The 21,364-nt window shown below is 38.3% G+C and overlaps 1 protein-coding gene across 7 annotated transcripts in view; it reads left to right on the forward strand.

Moving 5' to 3' along the window:
* Positions 1–21,364, forward strand: part of ARFIP1 (ADP ribosylation factor interacting protein 1) — a 129,315-nt gene that overhangs the window by 31,888 nt on the left and 76,063 nt on the right. For all 7 annotated transcript variants that reach the window (XR_010139350.1, XR_008524126.2, XM_009240374.4 and 4 more), the window contains 1 exon segment: positions 17,114–17,215. Coding sequence is in view for 5 of the 7 variants with exons in the window: in XM_009240374.4 (XP_009238649.1) it covers positions 17,123–17,215 (93 nt within the window). In the remaining 2 variants the exon portion in view is untranslated.

Here is a 21,364-nt window from a genome sequence, read left to right on the forward strand (position 1 = left end):
CGTCAGCCAGGCGGGAGTGCAGTGGCACGATCACGGCTCACGGTAACTGTGACCTCCCTGGGTTAAGCAATCCTTCCACCTCAGCCTCCTGAATAGGTGGGACCACAGGCACATGCCACCAAGCCAGGCTAATTAAAAAAAAAAAAATGTACAGACAGAGTCTCCCTTTGTTGCCCAGGCTGGTCTCAAACTCCTGGGCTCAGGCCATTCTCCCTCCTGGCCTCCCAAAGTGCTGGGATTGTAGGCATGAGCCGCCCCACCTGGCCTTCTCTGCCTTTTAATGTTCTACACGATTCTTCTCTTGAGTTCTTTTGTCATTCTTAACAGTTAATGCAATCCACATCCCTACAGTGATGATTTCCAGGTTTATGTCTTCAGCCTGGAGCTCTAGACTTGCATTTTGAAATTCCCAATGAACTGGTGGACTTGGATACCCCACAGACATTCTCAAATTCAGAATGTCTACACTAGACTCAATCTCTGGCCTTTCCAAGCCAAATAAACCTCTTGCTTTCCTTATTTTGGTGAGTGACATGTTTATCTTTCCAGTTGCTCAAGCCATAAATTGGAGGACGGTGAGAAGAGGTAGATCATTCTAGATTCCTCCTCCTTTTTCATTTCCACAATCCAGTTACTCTGTAAGTCTCTTATTTCTGCTTCCTTAATATCTGTTGGATCCACCTTTTTTCATTCCCATAACTTTGATTCCAGTTATGATTTATTGACTATATTGTAAAATAGTCTTTCAAATAGTTTTTCTGTCTTCGGTCTGTGATGCTTTCCTTCAGTCTAGCCTCCCACCAGGCTGTTTAAAATACTGTCAGCCCTCCCTATCCATGAGTTCTAATCCACGGATTCAGCCAACCTTGGATTGAAAATATTTGAGGGGGAAAAACAATAAAAAATAATACAGTGTAACAGTTACTTATATAGCATTTACATTGAATTAGATATTACAGATAATCTAGTGATGATTTAAAGTGTACAGGAGGATATGCATAGGTTATATCCAAATACTACATCATTTTATATAAGGGCCCTGAGCATCGGTAGAATTTTGTATCCATGGGAAGGGGAGTGTGGGCTGGGGGGTCCTGGAACCAGTCCCCCGCAGGTACCAAGGGATGACTGTAAATTGATCAGACTCCTCTTGCTTTCTTATTCCTTTCAGTTTTTTGTTTGTTTTTATGCTTCTCTACTCTGCGTTTTTCCTCTCCTCCTCTTTTCCTGCCTTTTCATTTATTATTTGATAATCTGAATATTTTTAATGTTGATTATTGGAATATTTTTATTTGAATTCCATTTTTATTTTTCTGATTACTTTTTAGCTTTACTTGTTTGCATTATACTTTTAGTGGTTGCCATAGGAGTACAGTATATATCCTGAAATTTTGTAGTCCACTTACAAGTAATAATGCACTGCTTCACTTGAAATATAGAAGTCTTACAACCTTTTAGGTCCGTATTTTCCTTACCTTTCCCCTGTTCTTTGATAATAATTGTTATTATAGATATTATATCTTGATACATATTAAGCCCCAGAAGATAATCTTATAACATTTTCTTCAAGCAATTATGTGGATTATAAATAAATTGAGAGGAAAAGGCAAAAGGAAAAAAATAGGGTTATTTTTTGTATTTACCAAGTTATTTACCATTTCACTTCCTCCTCCTTCTTTTCTGAAAATCCATCTTTCTCTCTGATTTCATTTCCCTTCAGCCTGAAGAACTTCCTTTAGTATTTCTTGTAATGCAAGTCAAGTCTTTTGGTTTTGTCCAAAAATATCTATTTCTCCTTTATTCGATATAGAATTCTAGGTGGACAGTTTTCTTTTCTTCTTCTTCTGTCCTCTTTCTTCTTCTTCTTTTTTTTTTTTTTTTTTTTGCTTCACTGTGTCACCCAGGCTGGAGTGCAGGGACATGATCATAGCTCACTGCAGCCTCGACCTCCCTGGGCTCAGGGGATCCTCCCACCTTAGCATCCCAAATAGCTGAGACCACAGGTATGCACCACCATGCCTAGCTAATGTTTTTTGTATTTTTTGTAGTGACGGGGTTTTGTCATATTGCCCAGGCTAGTCTTGAACTCCTGGGCTCAAGCGATCCACCCATCTTAGCCTACCATAGTGCTGGGATTATAGATATGAGCCACCACTTCTAGCCAGTTTCTGTCTTTCATCACTTTAAAAATGTTTCAGCTCAGGTGCAGTGGTTCATGCCTGTAATCTCAGCACTTTGGAAGGCTGAGGTGGGAGGATCATTTGAATCTAGGAGTTTGAGACCAGCCTGGGCAACATAATAACACCCTGGTCTCTACAAAAAATTAAAAAACAAAAAATTAACCAGGCATGGTGGCACACTGAGGTGGAGGATTGCCTGAGTTTGAGCGGTCAAGGCTGCAGTGATTCATGATCACCCTATTGCACTGCTAGCCAAGGGCAACAGACTGGGACCCTGTCTCAAAAAATAAATAAGGTAAGATAAGGTAAGGTAAAGGTAAAAGAATAAGCAAAAGTAAGACTACAACTTTCCCCCTGGGTACCCTGGCCACTGCTGGATGCACAGCACGGATAGCACTTAGCTCAAAGCTAAAAGCCTAGGAGACAGAAAGTTACTTGCCTAGGTCCCTGTTTCCATTCTGCAAGTGAGCATGACCTCCCCACCAGCATTTCTATTTACTTTCTGATACTTTCAGGGGATTTCTTTTTAAATTGTGTTCAGTTTTGTACTTGCATTCTTGCAGGTGTGGGGAGGTTCAGTAGGGTCTTTGTCATCAGTCTCAGAAGCAGGAACCTGTGTTCTTTTTACCTGTCCTCAGAAGCCCCCTGTTATGTTTCTCCTTCTACCTTACATGCCATTCTTTATGAGTTTTTTCTGCTAGTGCCTCTTCATTTCCCTATATCTCAGATTTTGGTATATCCCAGAGTATAGTTTTTAGATTCTTCTTCTTTTTTTTTTTTTTTTTTAATCTCTACAGACTTTCTAGGGCAGGAGTCAGGCCAAATCCATGCTCATTCATTTGCATACTGTCAGTGGCTGCTTTGGGACTGCAACAGCAAAATTGAGTAGTTGCAACAGAGACCTTATGGCCCGCAGAGCGTTAGATATTTACTGTATGACCCTTCATAGAAAAAAGTTGTTGACTACTGTTCTAGGTTATCTCATCTAGTCAGAGATTTAATTGCATTTACACACTGATGTCTTCTAAATTTCTTATTCCCAGCTTCAAGCTTTTGTCTGGACCTCAGGCTCATAAATCCAGTAACCTACTTACCTTCTTTGCTTGCATATAATAGGCTTGTAAACTTTGATATGTCCTAAACTAAATTCTTGATATTTCCCCTACATTGTGCTCCTCCCCGAATCTTGTCCAATGGCAATTCCATCTTTCCAGCTATTCAGGCCAAAACTCTTGAGAGTTATCTCTGACTTCTCATTTTTCCTTATCTCACATCTGTCTGTAAGGAATTCGTGTTGTCTTTACCTTCAGAATATACCTGTAATCTAACCACTTCTTTACATCCTCAGCTACTGTTCCCCTACTCCAAGCTACTATCATCTCTTGCCTAGACTATTCCAGTAGACTCCTAATTGTTCTCCTTCTGCCTGTGCATGATTATTGTTTAATTCCAACACAGCAGCAAAAGAACAGTACTTTAAAAACCTGAGTCAGATTGTTTTACCCCACTGTTCAAAACTCTCAGGTAGATTTTCATCTTACTCAGAATAAAATCCAGAGTTCTCGTGATAATCTTTGAAGTCATACATGTTCTTGCTACTGGCCGTCTCTGCCATTTCCTCCTTTTCTCCCCCTTGCTGTCTTCCCTCAAGCCACCTGGCCTTCTTGCCATTCCTTGAAAAGCTGAGCATGATACCACCTCCTGGTATTTGTACTTACTGTTCTTTCTGCCTGCAGTTTTGTAGCTGTCTTTATGACTTACTCCCTCACTTTATTCAGGTCTCACAAAAATATACCTTTTCTGAGGTTTTCCCTGACCACCATATCTAAAACAGCACAAGTGTGAACACATATACACATACATGACAATGAACCTTTATGACTATATGACATGTATATTTGTTTGTTTTTCCCAACTAGAATGTAAGCTCTATGAGAGCAGGGAGCTTTGTCCGTTTTGTTCTTCACAAAACATCACAAAATATACTGTGTGTCTGAAATTGTACCTAGCACATTATAGAGTTTGATAAATTAGTTGGACTAATGAATGTGTGAGTGAGCAATCACCATTCTAGCCAAGTTGCTTTACTTGCAGTTTCTAGAATATATGACTTTTTCCACTCTCCTTCTTATTCCTCCTATTGAGGATCTCTCCTTTACTATATTCGTAATCTGTTATCGTACAAGATTTAGCTTAAATATTACCTCTGTTAAGTTTTTCATCTTATTGCTCACAACATTGTTTCCCTTTTTGTGCTCACAACACTGATTATAATTTTTTATCTGCCAAAAACACTTTAAGTTTCTAGAAGGCTAAAAACTGATTTATGTTTCTGTTTTATCTCATGCACATTGCCCACAATAGTAAGCATATAGTAAATTCCTGTTGAATCACCAGCTGATTTTAGAAGGAATGAAGTAGAACATAATAGTGCTATTTGAAAAGGTAGTGATTATTTAGAGAGCTGGATCTTAGTCTTCCTAATTAGAGTCCAAATGCTAGTGTGTGTATATCTCTTATTTGCAAGGAACAGAAACTTAACTCCAGTAGCCACAAATAATCTAGATGTAGTGTGAGAATGCAGTGACAGGAAGGAAAATAGGTATTTCAAAAATGCTAAGACCATTAAATGGAGAAAGGATAGTCTCTTCAACAAATCATGCTGGAAAACCTGGATATCCACATGCAAAAGAATGATGTTGGACTCTTACCTCACACCATATACAAAAATTAACTCAGAATGAATCAAAGACCTAAATGTAGACCTAAAACTATAAAAGTCTTAGGAGAAAACAGGAAATGTTTTCTGACATCTGATTTGGCAAGGATTTCCTAGTTATGAAACCAAAGCACAAGCAACAAAAGTAAAAATAGACAAATTGGACTACAAAATGAAAAACTTCTGTGCATCAAAGGACACAACAGAGTGAAAAGGCAACCTATAGAATGGGAGAAAATATTTGCAAGTTATACATTTGATAAGAAGTAAATATCCAGAATATATAAAGGACTTGTATAACTCAACAACAACAAAAACCCCCTAACGACCCAATTTTAAAATGGGCAAAGAACTTGAATAGATATTTCTACAAAGATGATATACATGTAGCCAACAAGCATATGAAAAGATACTCAATATCATTAACCATTAGGGTAATGCAAATCAAAACTACAATGAGATATCACTGCACACTTATTAGGATGGCAGCTATTAGAAAAAACAGTAAATAACAAGTGTTGGTAAGATGCAGAGATTGGAATCCTTGTGCACTGATGGTGGAAATATAAAATGATGCAGCTGCTATGGAAAACAGTATGGTGGTTTCCCAAAAAATTAAAAATAGTTCTTTTTTTCCCCAAGATGGCAGACTGGAGACATTGTTAGCATGCCTGTCCCACTTGGAAAGACAAAATAGTGTGTAGAAATTCACACTGAACGTTTTTCCAAGAAGCAACATAGGAACTTAACAGAAAAACGGAAACTACAGACCCTTTGAAAGAAGCAGCAGGCAGTAGCCTACACCATGAACCCGACAGAAAATGTTGTCTCCAGAGCTTGGGAAGGGGAGAGACAGCTGCCGTGACGCACACTCCCACTGGGGAACCCAGTAATCCAGTCCATGGGGGGAAGGCTTTAACCCTGTCTGGCACTGGAGCTGATTTAGTGAGCAGTGGGGAATATATGGGAAGGAGCGGCATCAGGATGGGCTTTGCATGCACGCCCAGACTCCAGCAGGGACGGAGGGAAGCCATTCCCTATCACAGGGGACCTCATGTCAGCTAACTCAGGCTGAGGTCACAGGTTGAGAGAAGCTCCCCACTGAGATTTGTGCTATAAACTTGAGTGAGGATGAACACCTTTGGCCAGAATTAAGGGAGGAACAGTAAGTGTGCTGTAGCCACAGGCACAGAAACTGGGCACTCCTGCTTCCACATACTGGGAATGGTGTTTCTTGGAAACTGTGATTTCTGTCTCTCTGAATAGGTTGGTGGCCTGGGGGCAGTTTTGCCTTCCAAATGTAGGCTGCCTAGGACCTAGCTGGCTGCTGCTAGCAGAACACTATGGGTTGTGAGACCTGCCTTGCCAAGTGCATGGGAGCTGAGTGGGACTTACTGCTGCCTGCACCCCCTCCTTCCCACGCAGATTCTTTTGTACAACAAAAGCATGTGCACTTCTCCCGGGAACATTACCCCAGCAGCCAGGAAACTACCTTCTGAGCCCTGTTGGTGCTGCTGCTTGTGCTCATACCTGGGGAGCCAGAGCAAGGACTTGCCTGACCCAGCCCCCACCCAGCTTTGCTCCTTCACTTGCCCTGGTCGTGTAACACAATGGGCAGGGGACTTTGGGAATGCCATGGCCCTGCCCGTTACTTGAGGCAGCAGAGTACCTCCCCTGGGTAACATAAGGCAAACACAAATTCCACCACTACCACTGTAGCTGGTGCAGTTGCAAGTGCTACCTCCTGGCTGATGGGCACCTGGCACAGCCCCATTACAGCATCTGCAGGCACAATGACACAGCACTCAGGAAAGAGAAAACTGTGGCATGACCTCAACTATTGCCATCGCCTGCATCACCCTGGCTAACTAGAAGGCCTTCAGTCTGTTCATGTACCCAGTACATTACTGCTACTGCTGGCATTTCAGAAAGGCAACACACTAAGGCTCTTTACAAGGAAATCTCAATCTACGTCACTTCCCTCCCACCCCCATCGGAGCTGCTGCTGGTACCTGCTGCTGGGAGACTAGAGGACAGGTTACGTCACTGAATCTATTGCAGACATTCCCCAGCACCAGCCTGGAGTATGGCAGCTTCACTGGGCAGCTAGACCCAGAGGAGCAGCAGGATTCACAGTATGGCCCTCAGGGACTGCGTGAGTGAGCCACATTAAGGGAGTACCCTGTGGGACAAAGGAAACTAGACTGCAGGCCTTGAATCCATGAATTTTCTACTTGTGGGACGTTTCTTTCAGCAGAGGCACAAGTGCAGTTCTGGGCTTGGTAGAGAAAGTGCAGCTCTACCTCAACAGTCAGGCAGCCCTGGTGCTCGTGAAGGGTCTTGGAGAAGGAGATTACTTCTCCCTCTTGCCCGCCACCACAAACATAGCTACAGCTTCTCCTAGGGAGCTCATTGTGAGTGCCTCTTTAGACAGCATTTCTGGAACATTTCAGGGTGACTACATCCACATAGGAGGAGTGCCTTCCAGATTCAGGTTTGCATGAGAGGTGGAGTCACAACTTCTCTGTATGTGGAACTTCAGCATTTCTGCAGATGAAAAGAGGTGCCTGTTTGTGATCTGCATAGCTGGAACACTGGGTCAAGAGTGTGATTGGGAGGTAGATTGCTTTCCTGCTGGCTTGGAAGAAGAGCTCTGGTGGCCCCCCCACCCCCAAAGAAGACCTCAGTGCATTTCACTGAGAGCTTCCCCAGCCACTTCTGTCAAGGCTGGGACCTCTGCCCACCATTGCAGTATTGCATTTACCCACCTGTGTTTGCTGTGGCCAGTTTTTACCCATGGGCACCTCCTACTGGCATAAACCCTGAACTATTCAACCCAGTGAATAAAATACTGGGGAAAAAAATTTAGAAAGTGCACACTACTGGGGAACAATAAGGTTCATGAGACCTCTGCCATTCCAGCCCCACAGGAGACAGTGAACCTTCTCACACACTGTATTAGTTTGTTCTTGCATTGCTGCTATAAAAAAACTGAGACTGGGTAATTTATAAAGGAAAGAGGCTTAATTGGCTCATGGTTCCACAGCCTGTTCAGGAAGCATGGCTTGGGAGGCCTGAGGAAACTTACAGTCATAGTGGAAGGTGAAGGGGAAGCAGGCACATCCTATATGGCTGGAGCAGGAGGAAGAGAATGAAGGGGGAAGTGCTACACACTTTGAAACAACCAGCATTCATGAGAACTCACTATCACAAGAACAGCAAGGGGGAAATCTGCTCCCATGATCCAATCACCTCCCACCACTCTCCTCTTCCAACATTGGGGATTACAGTTCAACATGAGATTTGGGCAGGGACACAAATCCAAACCATATCACACACCCAGCACGTTTCTTCTGCAACTAGCATCTGGCAAAGCCATCACACAAAGACTCTACATAACCAAGGAACTCATACAGAGTCTTCACCACTGAAAGCACCCAGAGCTGAAGCAAAGTGACAATAAACTACAAACATTTAAGTCACAGGCTCAAGGAGGAGAAAAGGAAATTTTTAAAAGAACCTAGTACAATAAAAAATAAATTCAAAAAATAGTTAAAAGAAATAGTCTGCTCACATGAGAAGGAACCAGAAAACTAATTCTGGCAATATGAAAAAACAGAGGGCGAGTCACCCCCAAGAGATCACACCACTTCTCCAGCAGTGGATCCAAATTAAGATGAGATCTTTGAAATAACAGATAAAGAACTCAAAAGGCTGATTATTAAGTTACTCAAGGAGATACAAAAGAACAGAAAGGTGAAAACCAACAAATTTTAAAAACAATTCAGGATATGAATGAAAATTTTCTAAATTGATATTTTAAAGAAAAACCAACCAGAACTTCTGGAAGCGAAAGACATATTTAGGGAACTACAACATGCAGTGGCAAGTTTTAACAATAGACTAGACCAAGTAGGAAAAAGAATTTCAGAGCTCAAAGACAAGGCTTTTGAATCAGCCCAGTCAGACAAAAATTAAGACAGAAGAATTAAAAGAAATGAACAAAGTCATCCAGAAATAGGGAATTATATAAAATGGCCAAACTTAACAATTATAGGTGTTCCTAAGAGAAGAAAAAGCAAAAAAAAAATATATATATATATATACACACACACACACATATATATATATATTTGAAAACTTATTTAAGGGAATAATTGAGGATAACGCCCTGGCCTTGTTGGAGATTTAGACATCCAAATACAAGAAGCTTAAAGAACTCCTGGGAAACTCATTGCAAAAAGGCCATCACCAGGCCATATAGTCATCAGGCTATCTAAAGTCTGCATGAAGGAAAGAATTCCTAAAGCAGTTAGACAAAAGCATCAGGTAACCTATAAAGGAAAACAGACTAACAGCAGACTTCTCAGCAGAAACCTTATAAGCCAGAAGGGATTGGGGTCCTATCTTTAGTCTCATTAAACGGAATAACATCCAGCAAAACTAAGTTTTATAAATGAAGGAGAAATAAAGTCTTTCTCAGACAAGCAAATGCCAAGGGAATTTGTCAATACTAGACTAGCCCTACAAGAAATGCTAAAAGGAGTTCTAAATCTTGAAACAAAAGGTTGATACACATCAGAATAGAAATTTCTGAAGGCATAAAATTCACTAGGATTTCATAAAACAATAATACAGTGAAGAAAACAGTCACTAGGTAACAACATGATGATCTATTTAAAAGATACAGATTGGCAGAATGGATAAAAAATTGCAAACCAAGTATCTGCTGTCTTTAGAAGACACAGATAACACATAAGGATTCTTACAGACTCAAGGTAAAGGGATGGAAAAAGATTTCGCACAAGTTGAAATCAAAAGCAAGCAGGAGTAGCCATTATATCAGATAAAACAGACTATAAAAGCAACAGCAGTAAAAAAAAAAAAAAAAAAAGACAAAGAAGGTCATTATATAATAGTAAAAAGTTCAACAAGAAAATGTTACAGTCCTAAGCATATATGCCCCTAACTTTGGAGCTTCCATGTTTGTAAAGCAATTACTGCTAGACCTAAGAAAAGAGACAGGCAGCAACACAAAAATAGTTTGGGACTTCAATACCCCACTGGTGACAGTAGACAAATCATTGAGGCAGAAAGTCAACAAAGAAACACTGGAGTCAAGCTACACTGTAGAACAAATAGGTCTAACATATTTATAGAACATTCCACCCAGGAACCACAGAATAAACATGATTCTCATCAGCACATACAACATTCTCCAAGGTAGATCACATGATAGGCCACAAAACAAGTCTCAATAATTTTTTAAAAATCAGAATTATATCAGGTATCTTCTCAGATCACAGCAGAATAAAACTGGAACTCAATTCTAAAAAGAACCCAAAACCATACATAGACATGGAAATTAACAATCTGCTCTTGAATGATGTCTGGGTTAACAATGAAATAAAGATGGAAATTTAAAAAATTTTTGCAGTGAATGATAACAGTGAAACAAGTTTTCAGAATTCCTGGGATACAGCAAAAGCAGTGCTAACAAATGTATCGTGCTAAACACCTACATAAAAAATATGAAATATTATAAATTGACAACCTAACATCACACCTCAAGGAACTAGAGAAACAAGAACAAATCAAACCCAAAGCTAGCAGAAGAAAAATAACAAAGATCAGAGCATAATTAAATGAAATTGAAACAAAAAAATACAAAATATCAATGAAAAAAAAGCTGGTTCTTTGAAAAGATAAGCAAAACAGATAAACTACTCGCTAGATGAACCAAGAAAAGAACAGAGAAGATTCAAATAATCTCAATTGGAAATGAAAATGGAGACGTTACAACTGCTACCACACAAATACAAAACATCATTCAAGACTACTATGGACACCTGTTACGCATTCAAACTAGAAAATCTAGAGGGAATAGATACATTCCTGGAATCATACAACCCCTGAAACTTGAATCAAGAAGAAATAGAAATCCCGAACACATCAATAACAAGCAGTGAGACTGATTCAGTAATTTAAAAAAAATAAAATAAAACTGCCAGTTTTAAAAAGCCCACAGCCGGTTGTAGACACAGTTGAATTCTACCAGATATTCAAAGAACTGATACCAATTCTGGCTGGGCACAGTGGCTTATGCCTGTAATCCCAGCCCTTGGGAGGCCAAGGCGGAGATCACTTGAGGTCGGGAGTTTGAGACCAGCCCAGCCAACATGGTGAAACCCCGTCTCTACTAAAAATACAAAAATTAGCCGGGCATGTGGCGTGTGCCTGTAGTCCCAGCTACTTGGGAGGCTGAGGCAAGAGAATCACTTGAACCCAGGAGGCGGAGGCTCCAGTGAGCTGAGATCACACCACTGCACTCCAGCCTGGGTGACACAGCAAGGCTCCATCTCAAAAAAAAAAAAAAAAAAAAAAGAATTGGTACTAATTTTACTGAAATTTTTCCAAAAAATTAAGAAGGAGGGATTGCTCCCTAACTCATCCTATGGGGCCAGTATCACCCTGATGCCAAAACCAGGGAAGGACATAACAAAAAAGAAAACTACAGACCAATATACCTGATGAACATAGATGTGAAAATTCTTAACAAAATATTAGCAAACTGAATCCAATAGCACATCAAAAAAATAATTCCCCATGAGGCCAGGTGCAGTGTCTCCCACCTGTAATCCCAGCACTTTGGGAGGCCGAGGCAGGTGGATCACTTGAGGCCAGGAGTTCCAGACCAGCCTGGCCAACATGGTGAAACCCCCTCTGTACTAAAAATACAAAAATCAGCTGGAAGCGTTGGTGCAGGCCTGTAATCCCAGCTACTCGGGAGGCTGAGGCAGGAGAATCACTTGAACCCAGGAGGCAGAGGTTGCGGGGAGCCTTGATCATGCCACTGCACTCCAGCCTGGGTGACAGAGCAAGACTCTTATCAAAAAAAAAAAAAAAAAAAGCAAAAGGTAATTCCCCATGTTCGAGTGAATTTCTTTCCAGGGATTCAGAGATGGTTCAGCATATGCAAGTCAATAAATGTGATTCATCATATGAACAGAATTAAAAACAAAAATGGTATGATCATCTCAATAAATGCAGAAAAAGCATTTGATAAAATTCAGCATCCCTTTATGATAAAAACCCTCAACAAACTAGGCATAGAAGGAACATACCTCAAAATAAAGCCATATGTGACACACTTAACAGCCAGCATCATGCTGAACAAGGAGAAGTTGAAAGTATTCCCCCTAAGAACTGGAACAAGGGAAGGATGCCCGCTTTCACTACTTCTATTCAACATATTATAGTACTAGAAGTCCTAGCCAGAGCAATCAGGCAAAAGAAGGAAACAAAGGGCATCCAAATTGGAAAAGAGGAAGTCCGGTGATCTCTGTTTGCCAATGATTGGATACCTAGAAAACCCTAAGGACTCCTCCAGAAGACTCCTCAATCAGATAAATGAATTGAATAAAGTCTCAGTTTACAAAATCTATGTACACAAAATAGTAGCACTGCTATACACCAACAACAGCAAAGCAGAGAATCAACTCAGTAACTCAATTCCTTTTACAATTGGTATATATATATATACACACACACAAACACAAAACACACATATATATACACACACACACACACATACATATACACACACGCACTTAACCAAGGAGGCAAAAAATCTTCACAAGGAGAACTACAAAACACTGCTGAAAGAAATAATAGATGACACAAACAAATGAAAATACATTCCATAAGAATCTGTATTCTGAAAATGACCATACTGCCCAAAGAATCAGTGAAATTCCTATCAAAATGTCAGCATAATTTTTCACAGAATTAGAAAAAAAAATCCTAAAATTCATATGGAACCAAAAAAGAGCCCAAATAGCCAAAATCCTAAGCAAAAGGAATAAATCTAGAGGCATCACATTACCCCACCTCAAACTATACTGTAAGGCTATAGTAAACCAAAACAGTGTGGTACTGGCATAAAAGTAGATAGAATAATAGAACAGAATAAAGAACCCAGAAATAAAGCCAAATACAACCAACTGATCTTTGACAATGCATACAAAAACAGAGTGCGGAAAGGACACACTATTCAATAAATGATGCTGAGGAAATTGGATAACCATGTAGAAGAATTAAACTGGACCCTTGCCTGTCACCACATACAAAAATTAACTCAAGATGGATTAAAGACTTAAGATCTGAAACCATAAACATTCTGGAAGAAAACCTAGCAAAAACTCTTCTGGACATTGGCCTAGGTAAAGAATTTATGACTAAGACCCCAAAAGCAAATGCAAGAAAAACAAAGATAAATAAATGCGACTTAACTAAACAAAGCTTCTGCACAGCAAAAGAAATAATCATCAGAATAAACAGACAATCTACAGAATGGGAGAAAATATTTGCAAATTATGCATCTGACAAAGAACCAATATCCAGAATCTGCAAGGAACAAGTAATTCCATTAAAAAGTGGGCAAATGACATGAACAGACATTTCTCAAAAGAAATACACAAATGGCCAACAAACATGAAAAAATGTTCAACATCACTAATCTTCAGGGAAATGCAAATTAAAACCACAGTGAGATACCACCTTACCCCACCCAGAATGGCCATGATTAAAAAGTCAAAAAACAGTAGATGTTGACATGGATGTGGTAAAAAAAGGAATGCTTATACGTTGCTGGTGATAAAACAGTATGTAGAGATCTCAAAGAAGTAAAAGTAGATCTACCATTTAACCCAGCATTCCCACTACTGGGTATCTACCCAAAGGAAAAAAAGTCACTATATCAAAACTGCACATAGTTGTATTGCAGCACAGTGCACAGTTGCAAAGATATGGAATCAACCTCAGTGCCCAACAACCAATGAGTAGATAAAGAAAATGGGGTTTATATATACCACAGAATACTACTTAACAAAAAAGAATGAAATAATATCTTGCAGTGACTTGGATAGAACTGTAGGCCATTATTCTAAGTGAAGCAACTCAGGAATCAAAAAACCAGATACCACATGTTCTCACTTATAAGTGGGGACTTAGCTGTGGGTACACAAAGGCACACAGAATGGCATAATGGACATTGGAGACTCAGAAGAGGGGAGGGTGGTGGGGAGTGAGGGATAAAAAACTACCTATAGGGTACAATGTACACTACTCGGGTGATGAGTGAACTAAAACCTTAGACTTCCCTACTACGTACTTCATCCATGTAACCAAAAACCACTTGTACCCCTAAAGCTATTGAAATAAAAAATTTTATTTAAAAAATAGAATTACAGTGTGATCTAGTAATACTACTTCTGGGTATATATCCAAAAGAATTGAAAGGAGGATCTTGCAGGATCTTGCACACCCATGTTTGCAGCAGCACTGTTCACAATAGCTGAACGTTTGAAGCAACCCAAGTATCCATCACAGGATGAATGGATACATATATGTGGTATATACATACAAGAAAATATTACCCAGCCTTAAAATGGAGGAAAATTTTGACACATGCCACCACATGGATAAACCTTGAAGACATTGTGAAATAGCCAATCACGAAAAGATAAATACTGTACAATTCCACTTACCTAGAGTAGTCAAATTCATAGAAACAAGTAGGGTAGTGGTTGCCAGATGCTGTGGGGAGGTGGAAAATGGAGGGCAATTTAATGGGTTATACTGTTTCAATTTTATAAGATGAAAAAGTTCTGGAGATTGATTGCATAACTGTGAATATACTTAACAGTACTGAACTATACACATAGGTTAAGATGGTAATTTTTATGTTACGTGTTTTTTACAATAATTTTTAAAAAGAATCTAGGAACAATTCTTTCATAAGGTCATAATTTAGAAGCAGTGGCAGATTTAGACAGCATTATTACTATTTTTAATTATTTTCAAGAGCAGTTTTCACAGCAAAATTGAGGAGAAAGCACAGAGAGTTCCCCTGTACCGCCTGTTCCCATACATGCACAACTGTTGACATCCCTCGCTAGAGTGGTGCATTTGTTAAAATTAATGTCCCTACATTGACACATCATCACCCCAAGTTTGTACTTTACCTTAGGGTTCATTCTTGGTGTTGTACCTTCTGTGGATTTTGACAAATGTATAATGACATGTATCTGTCACTGTAGTATACAGAAAAGTTTCTCTGCCCTAAAAACCCTCTGTGTTCAGCCTGTTCTTCCTTCCTCACTAACTTCTAGCACCCTCTCATCTTTTTACTGCCTCTATAGTTTTACCCTTTCGAGAACATCATATAGTTGGAATCATACAGTATGTAGCCTTTTCAAATTGGGTTTTTTGTTTGTTTGAGACAGCGTCTTGCTCTGTTGCCCAGGCTGGAGTACAGTGTTGTGATCTTGGCTCACAGCAGCCTCTACCTCCTGGGCTCAAATGATCCTCCCACCCCAGCCTCCCAAGTAGTTGGGACTACAGGAATGCACCAGCACACCCAGCTAATTTTTGTATCGTTTGTAGAGACGGGGTTTCGCTATGTTCCCCAGGCTGGTCTCAAACTCCTGGGCTGAAGCAATCCACTGCCTCAGCCTCCGAAAGTGTTGGGATTACAGACATAAGCCACTGCACTTGGCCTAGGTTCTTTCATTTAGTAATTTGCATAAATTTCCTCCATGTCTTTTTGTGACTTCATAGCTTATTTACTTTTAGTGCTAAATAATCTTCCATTTATGTATGTACCACATTTTATCTGTTCACTGAAGGGTCTCTTGATTGCTTCTAAGTTTTGGCAATTATAAATTGTTATAAATAAATAAGGCTGCTGTAAACATCTGTGTGTAAATTTTTCTGTGGGTAAGTAAGTGTTCAGTTCATTTGGGCAAATACCAAAGAGCACAATTGCTGAATCATATGTAAGAGTATGTTTAATTTTGCGAGAAACTACCAAACTCTGTTTCATAGTGGCTGTACCATTTTGCATTCCTTCTAGCAGTGAGTGAGAGTTCCTGTTGCTTCACATCCTTGTCAGCATTTGGTGTTGTCAGTGTTACAGAATTTGGCCATTCTAATAAGTTTGTTATAGTATCTCATTATTATTTTAATTTGCAATTCCCTTATGACATATGATGTTGAACATCTTTTCATATGCTTACTAGCCATCTTTACACTGTCTTTGATGAAACATTTGTTTTGATAAAACATCTGTTCTGATCTCTTGCCCATTTTTAGTTGGGTTGTTTTCTTAATGTTGAGTATCAAGAATTCTTTGTATATTTTAGATAACAGTCCTTTATCAGATGTGTTCTTTGCAAATACATTCTCCCAGTCCGTGGCTTGTCTTCTCATTCCTTCATATTGTTTTCTGTGGAGCAGAAATCTTAAATTTTAATGAAGTACTGCCTATCAGTTTTTTCTTTCATGGATTATGGCATTGGTGTTGTATCTAAAAAGTCATCACCATACCCACGGTCATCTAGGTTTTCTCCTGTGCTGTCTTTATGAGCTTTATGGTTTTGCATTTTGCACTTAGGTCTGTGATCCATTTTGAGTTAATTTTTATGAAAAGTGTAAGGTCTTCATCTGGATTCATTTTTTGCATGTGGATGTCCAGCACCATTATTCCAGCACCATTGTGGAAAATACAGTCTTTTCACCTTTGCATTGCCTTTCCACCTTGTCAGAGATCAGTTGACTACGTTAATGTGGGTCTGTTTCTGGGCTCCCTATTCCACTGACCTATTTGTCTGTTCTTTCACCAATACCACATTGTCTTGATTATTGTAGCTTTCCAGCTAGTCTTGAAGTCTAGTAATAGACACAGAATTATTTTGATAACACTTGTCAACTAAAGTTAGTGGATTTTTAAGCTAGTGATCTGTTACCAACCTAATTCTACTCTGCCCTGTGCTCTCATTTGTCTTCGCAGTACTCCAGTTGGAAAAATAAAGCTGCTGTAGTTGAATTAACAACCAAGCTTGGCTTTCTGTAATTTTTTTTTTCTGATTGTAAGTGGTGTTCTATCATAACACTATTTAAGAGGCAAGGATAGTGCCTCTGGTACCTACAACAAATATGTAACTCGTTTTTAATTAAGAAGTTTAGGTTAAGTGAAGTTAAAGCAGCCAGATGGAATTTTAAAATTATATATGTATTCTGTTTATTATACAAGTATTTGGTAGGTTGCAATGATAAAAAATATTAAAACGGTGGCTTGTAAGTACTATAAACATGAATACAGTCTTTATGATTTGGTATTAGTTATGGCGCTTTTTTTCTTCTTTTGTTTTAGGAGTCTACCATGGCTCAAGAATCTCCCAAAAATTCAGCAGCAGAAATTCCAGTGACTAGTAATGGAGAAGTTGATGACTCTCGTGAACATGGCTTTAATAGGGTAAGAACACTTTTCTTTCTCTTAATACAAGGAATCATGATAAGTCTTTAAATGTTGAGATGAAAGTAATAGACAAAATTTAATATAGGATTGTTTTCTTAGATTGGCTTCAGTCAGGAATCTAATGTTATTATATAGGGATGACAAGGAAGGCCATTTTAGTAGTTTGTCAAGATTAAGCTCCAGGTCAGTACACTATTAGGCTTTGGTTTATTTTCAGTAATTGATCAGCACAAGAGTATGTCTAATGATTTTGGTATCTAACTGTATAAGACTACTTAATTCTGTTTGTAATAAAAAGATTATCCTTTTAAAATTGGCACTAATATCTTTTCTATATGTATGTCATTTAGTACATAATTTCTAAATAGCCACTTCTGATTTTGCTGTTCATTTTCTAAAGTGCCATACTTGACTCAGTGGAAAATGATACTCAAGGTGCATTTAATTTTGATCTGTCTCTCAGCTGAAATTTAATTTTAGTGCATTTTAATGGGAACACCATGGGTTTGAAGATAATCTGGGTTCAGATTTCAGCGATGCCACATTTCTAGCAGTATAACCTTGAGCCAGTTATTTATTTAATCTCTTCAGGTTTTTGTTTTCTAATCTCTGTAATGAATATCTTATTTACTTTCATGAAGATATTAATATTAAATGAGATAATATGTCTAATATAGTCATAGAAATGATAGTGATGGTTATTATTTCTGGAGATACTTGCATTAAACATTCCTTTTTATGACATTTGATGCAAGTGTGCAACTTTAAAAATAGAGTTTTCATATTTTTGAAAAAGTAGTGGTTGAAATGTACTTAAATTATTATGTAGTTTAAATAGGACTCTTTACTCCATATGTTTAAGAATAAGATCTTTTAGTTAGCAGAAGGTGATAACTTAAATCAGGATTTCTCAGTCTTAGCACTGTTGACATTTTGGGCCAAATTATACTTTGTTGGGAGTATTGGCCTATACATTGTAGGACGGTTAGCACATCCCTGGCCTCTTCCTACTATTTAATAGATGCCAGTAATACCCTGCAGTTATGACAAGCAGAAATGTCCAGATATTGCTGAATGTCTCCAGGAGAGGGGAGAAATTCCTCCTTGGTTGAGAATCACTGTTATAAATAGATCGGTTTGAATAATAGTAGAAAAGTCCACTGAATTTCATTTATTTTTGCATTAACAGTCTTTTGAAAGGAACTAGTATGTCTTCAAGCTTGAGGTTTATTTTGATGGCAAGTGCTTTAACTTGGTTTCTGAGCACTTGTGGTCCAATATAGAGTGACTCATAGAACCAAGAGACTTTTAAATTCTGAGCACACAAAAGAAATTTTCATTTCAGATTTTAGTCTTTCCAAGACACACCTGCATAATAAAGAAACTCAAGTTAGCATCATTAGACTATACCAATTACTTGATAAACTTTTACTAATTTTAATACTAATTATGCCAAGATTCAAGTTCATGATTTCTTCATCTTATTTTTGGTAACAGCTCTTTTTGCAAACTTACTATGCAAGTATTTACTGAATATCTGCTCTGTACCAGGTACTGGGGATATACAGTGAACAAAAATATCTGTCATCAGGTAGTTGATATTTTAAAAGACAATCTGATGAAAGCTAAGGACCTTCATCCAAGAATAATGCAATACATAGAAAATGTTGCATTCATGGTTAGGGAAGTCACTTGCCATCTTAAGCCTATTTTTCTTCTTCTTGTTCTTCTTTATTGAGGTATAGCTTCTACACAGCAGAAAGCACAAATGTTAAGTGTACTGCTCAAGAGAACTACTGCTCAGATAAAGATGTAGAACATTTCCAGGACCTCAGAAGGCTTCCTTATGCCCTCTAGGCAATGCAACTCACCCCATCCTGGGATAACCACATTAACCTAACTCTATAATCATAAATTGCTTTTGGCTGTTTCTGAACTACCTATCAGTGGAATCATACAGTGTGTACTCTTTCAGCCGGCTTTCACTCAACATTACGTCTGTGAGATTCAGTCATATTGTTGCTTATGGCAGTTTTTCAATCTTTCTTTTTAAATTTTACTTTAAGTTCTGGGATACATATGCAGAACGTGCAGGTTTGTTACATAGGTATACATGTGCCATGGTGGTTCGCTGCACCTGTCAACCCATCATCTGGGTTTTAAGCCCTACATGCATTAGGTATTTGTCCTAATGCTCTCCCTCCCTTTGCCCCCCACCCCCCAAGTATTTCAGTGTTTAAAATTGTAGTATAGTTTTCCAGTGTGTTAATATACCACAGTTTGTATATCCATTCTTCAGCTGATGGTTATCTAGGTTGTTTCCAGTTTATGATTATTATGAATAAAGCTGCTGTGACCATTCTTGTGCAGATTTTTTGGTGTAGTTAATTATTTGTTTCTGTTGGGTACATACCCAAGAGTGAAATTGCCAGGTCACGAGTATATGAATGTTTGGCAAATGGTTGGACCAGCTGACAACACCAGCAATGAATGAGAGTTCTAGTTGTTCCACATCCTTACTAGCTCTTCATATTGTCATACATTTCAATTTTAGTCGTTCTTATAATGGTATCCCATTGTGGTTATAAAATGCAGTTCCCTGATGACTATGATGTTGAGCACATTTTCATATTCTTATTAACCATTGGAGATTGTCTTTTGTAAAGTACTTTTCCAAGCCTTTTGCCCATTTTTGTACTTGGTGTGTGTCTTTTTTCTAATCTATTTGTAGGAGTTCTTTACATATTCTGGGTATATGCCATTTGTTTGGATGTATATATGCAAATATCTTCTTCCAGTCTATATCTTGTTTTTGTACTCTATTAATGGCATCTTTTGATGAACAGAAGTTGTTAATTTTAATGAAGTCCAATTTCTCAGTGTTTCCTTCTGTAGTAATTTTTATGTCCCATTTAAGAAATCTTTGCCTACTTCAGTATCTTGAAGACACTTTATTTCTTCTAAAAGTTGTGTTGTTTTGTTTTTCACACTATGGTCTGTGATTCATCTTGAATTAGTTTTTGTGTATGATGTGAAGTAGGAACCAAGATTTTTCTTCCTCTCATGTAAATATTCAATTGATCAGCACTGTTTATTGAAAAGACTCTTCTTTCTATCCATATGCAAAAAAATTAAATTGGATCCTTATCTTACACCATACACAAAACTAACTCAAAATAAATTAAAAGCCTAACTGTAAGACCTGAAATTATAAAACTTCTAGAAGAAAACATAGGGGAAAAGCTCCATGACATTGGTCTTGGCAATGATTTTTTGATATGATGTCAAAAGCACAGGCAACGAAAACAAAAATAAACAAGTGGGACTACGTCAAACTAAAAACTTTCTGCACAGCAAAGGAAACAATCAACAAAATGAAAAGGCATTCTATGGAATGGGAGAAAATATTTGTAAACCATATATCTGATAAAATGTTAATATCCAAAATATATAAAGAACTCATACAAGTCTATAGCAGAAAAACAACTCAATTTAAAACTGGAGATTTGAGTAGGAATTTTTCAAAAAAAAAAAAAGTACAAATGGCCAACAGGTATGTGAAAAGGTGCTCAAAATCACTAATCATCAGAGAAATGCCAATCAAAACCACAATGAGATATCACTTCATACCTATTAGGATGACTGTTATCAAAAAGTCCAAAGATAAGTGTTGGCCCTTATATACTGTTAGTGGAAATGTCAGTTGGTACGTCTGTTGTGGAAAACAGTATGGAAATTCCTTAAAAAATTAAAGTAGAACGACCATAAGATCTAGCAGTTCCATTTCTGGCTATATATTCAAAGGAAATTAAATCACTGTCTTGAATAGTTATCTGCACTCCCATGTTCTTTGCAGCATTATAAACAATAGTCAAAATATGGAAATAACCTAAGTGTCTGTTAACGTATGAATGGATAAAGAAAATATATACATACACATACACCCACAGACAATGCAATATCATTCAGGCTCTATTAAAAAGGAAGAAATCCTACCATTTGTAACAACATAGATGAACCTGGAAGATACTAGGCTAAGTAAAATAAGCTAGACACGGGAAGACAAATACGGCATGATTCTGTACTTACATGTGGAATCTTAAAGTTGAATTCATAGAAACAGATAGTAGATAGGTGATTGTAGGG

Source organism: Pongo abelii, chromosome 3, assembly GCF_028885655.2.
Source record: "Pongo abelii isolate AG06213 chromosome 3, NHGRI_mPonAbe1-v2.0_pri, whole genome shotgun sequence".
NCBI classification, from domain to species: Eukaryota; Metazoa; Chordata; class Mammalia; order Primates; family Hominidae; genus Pongo; species Pongo abelii.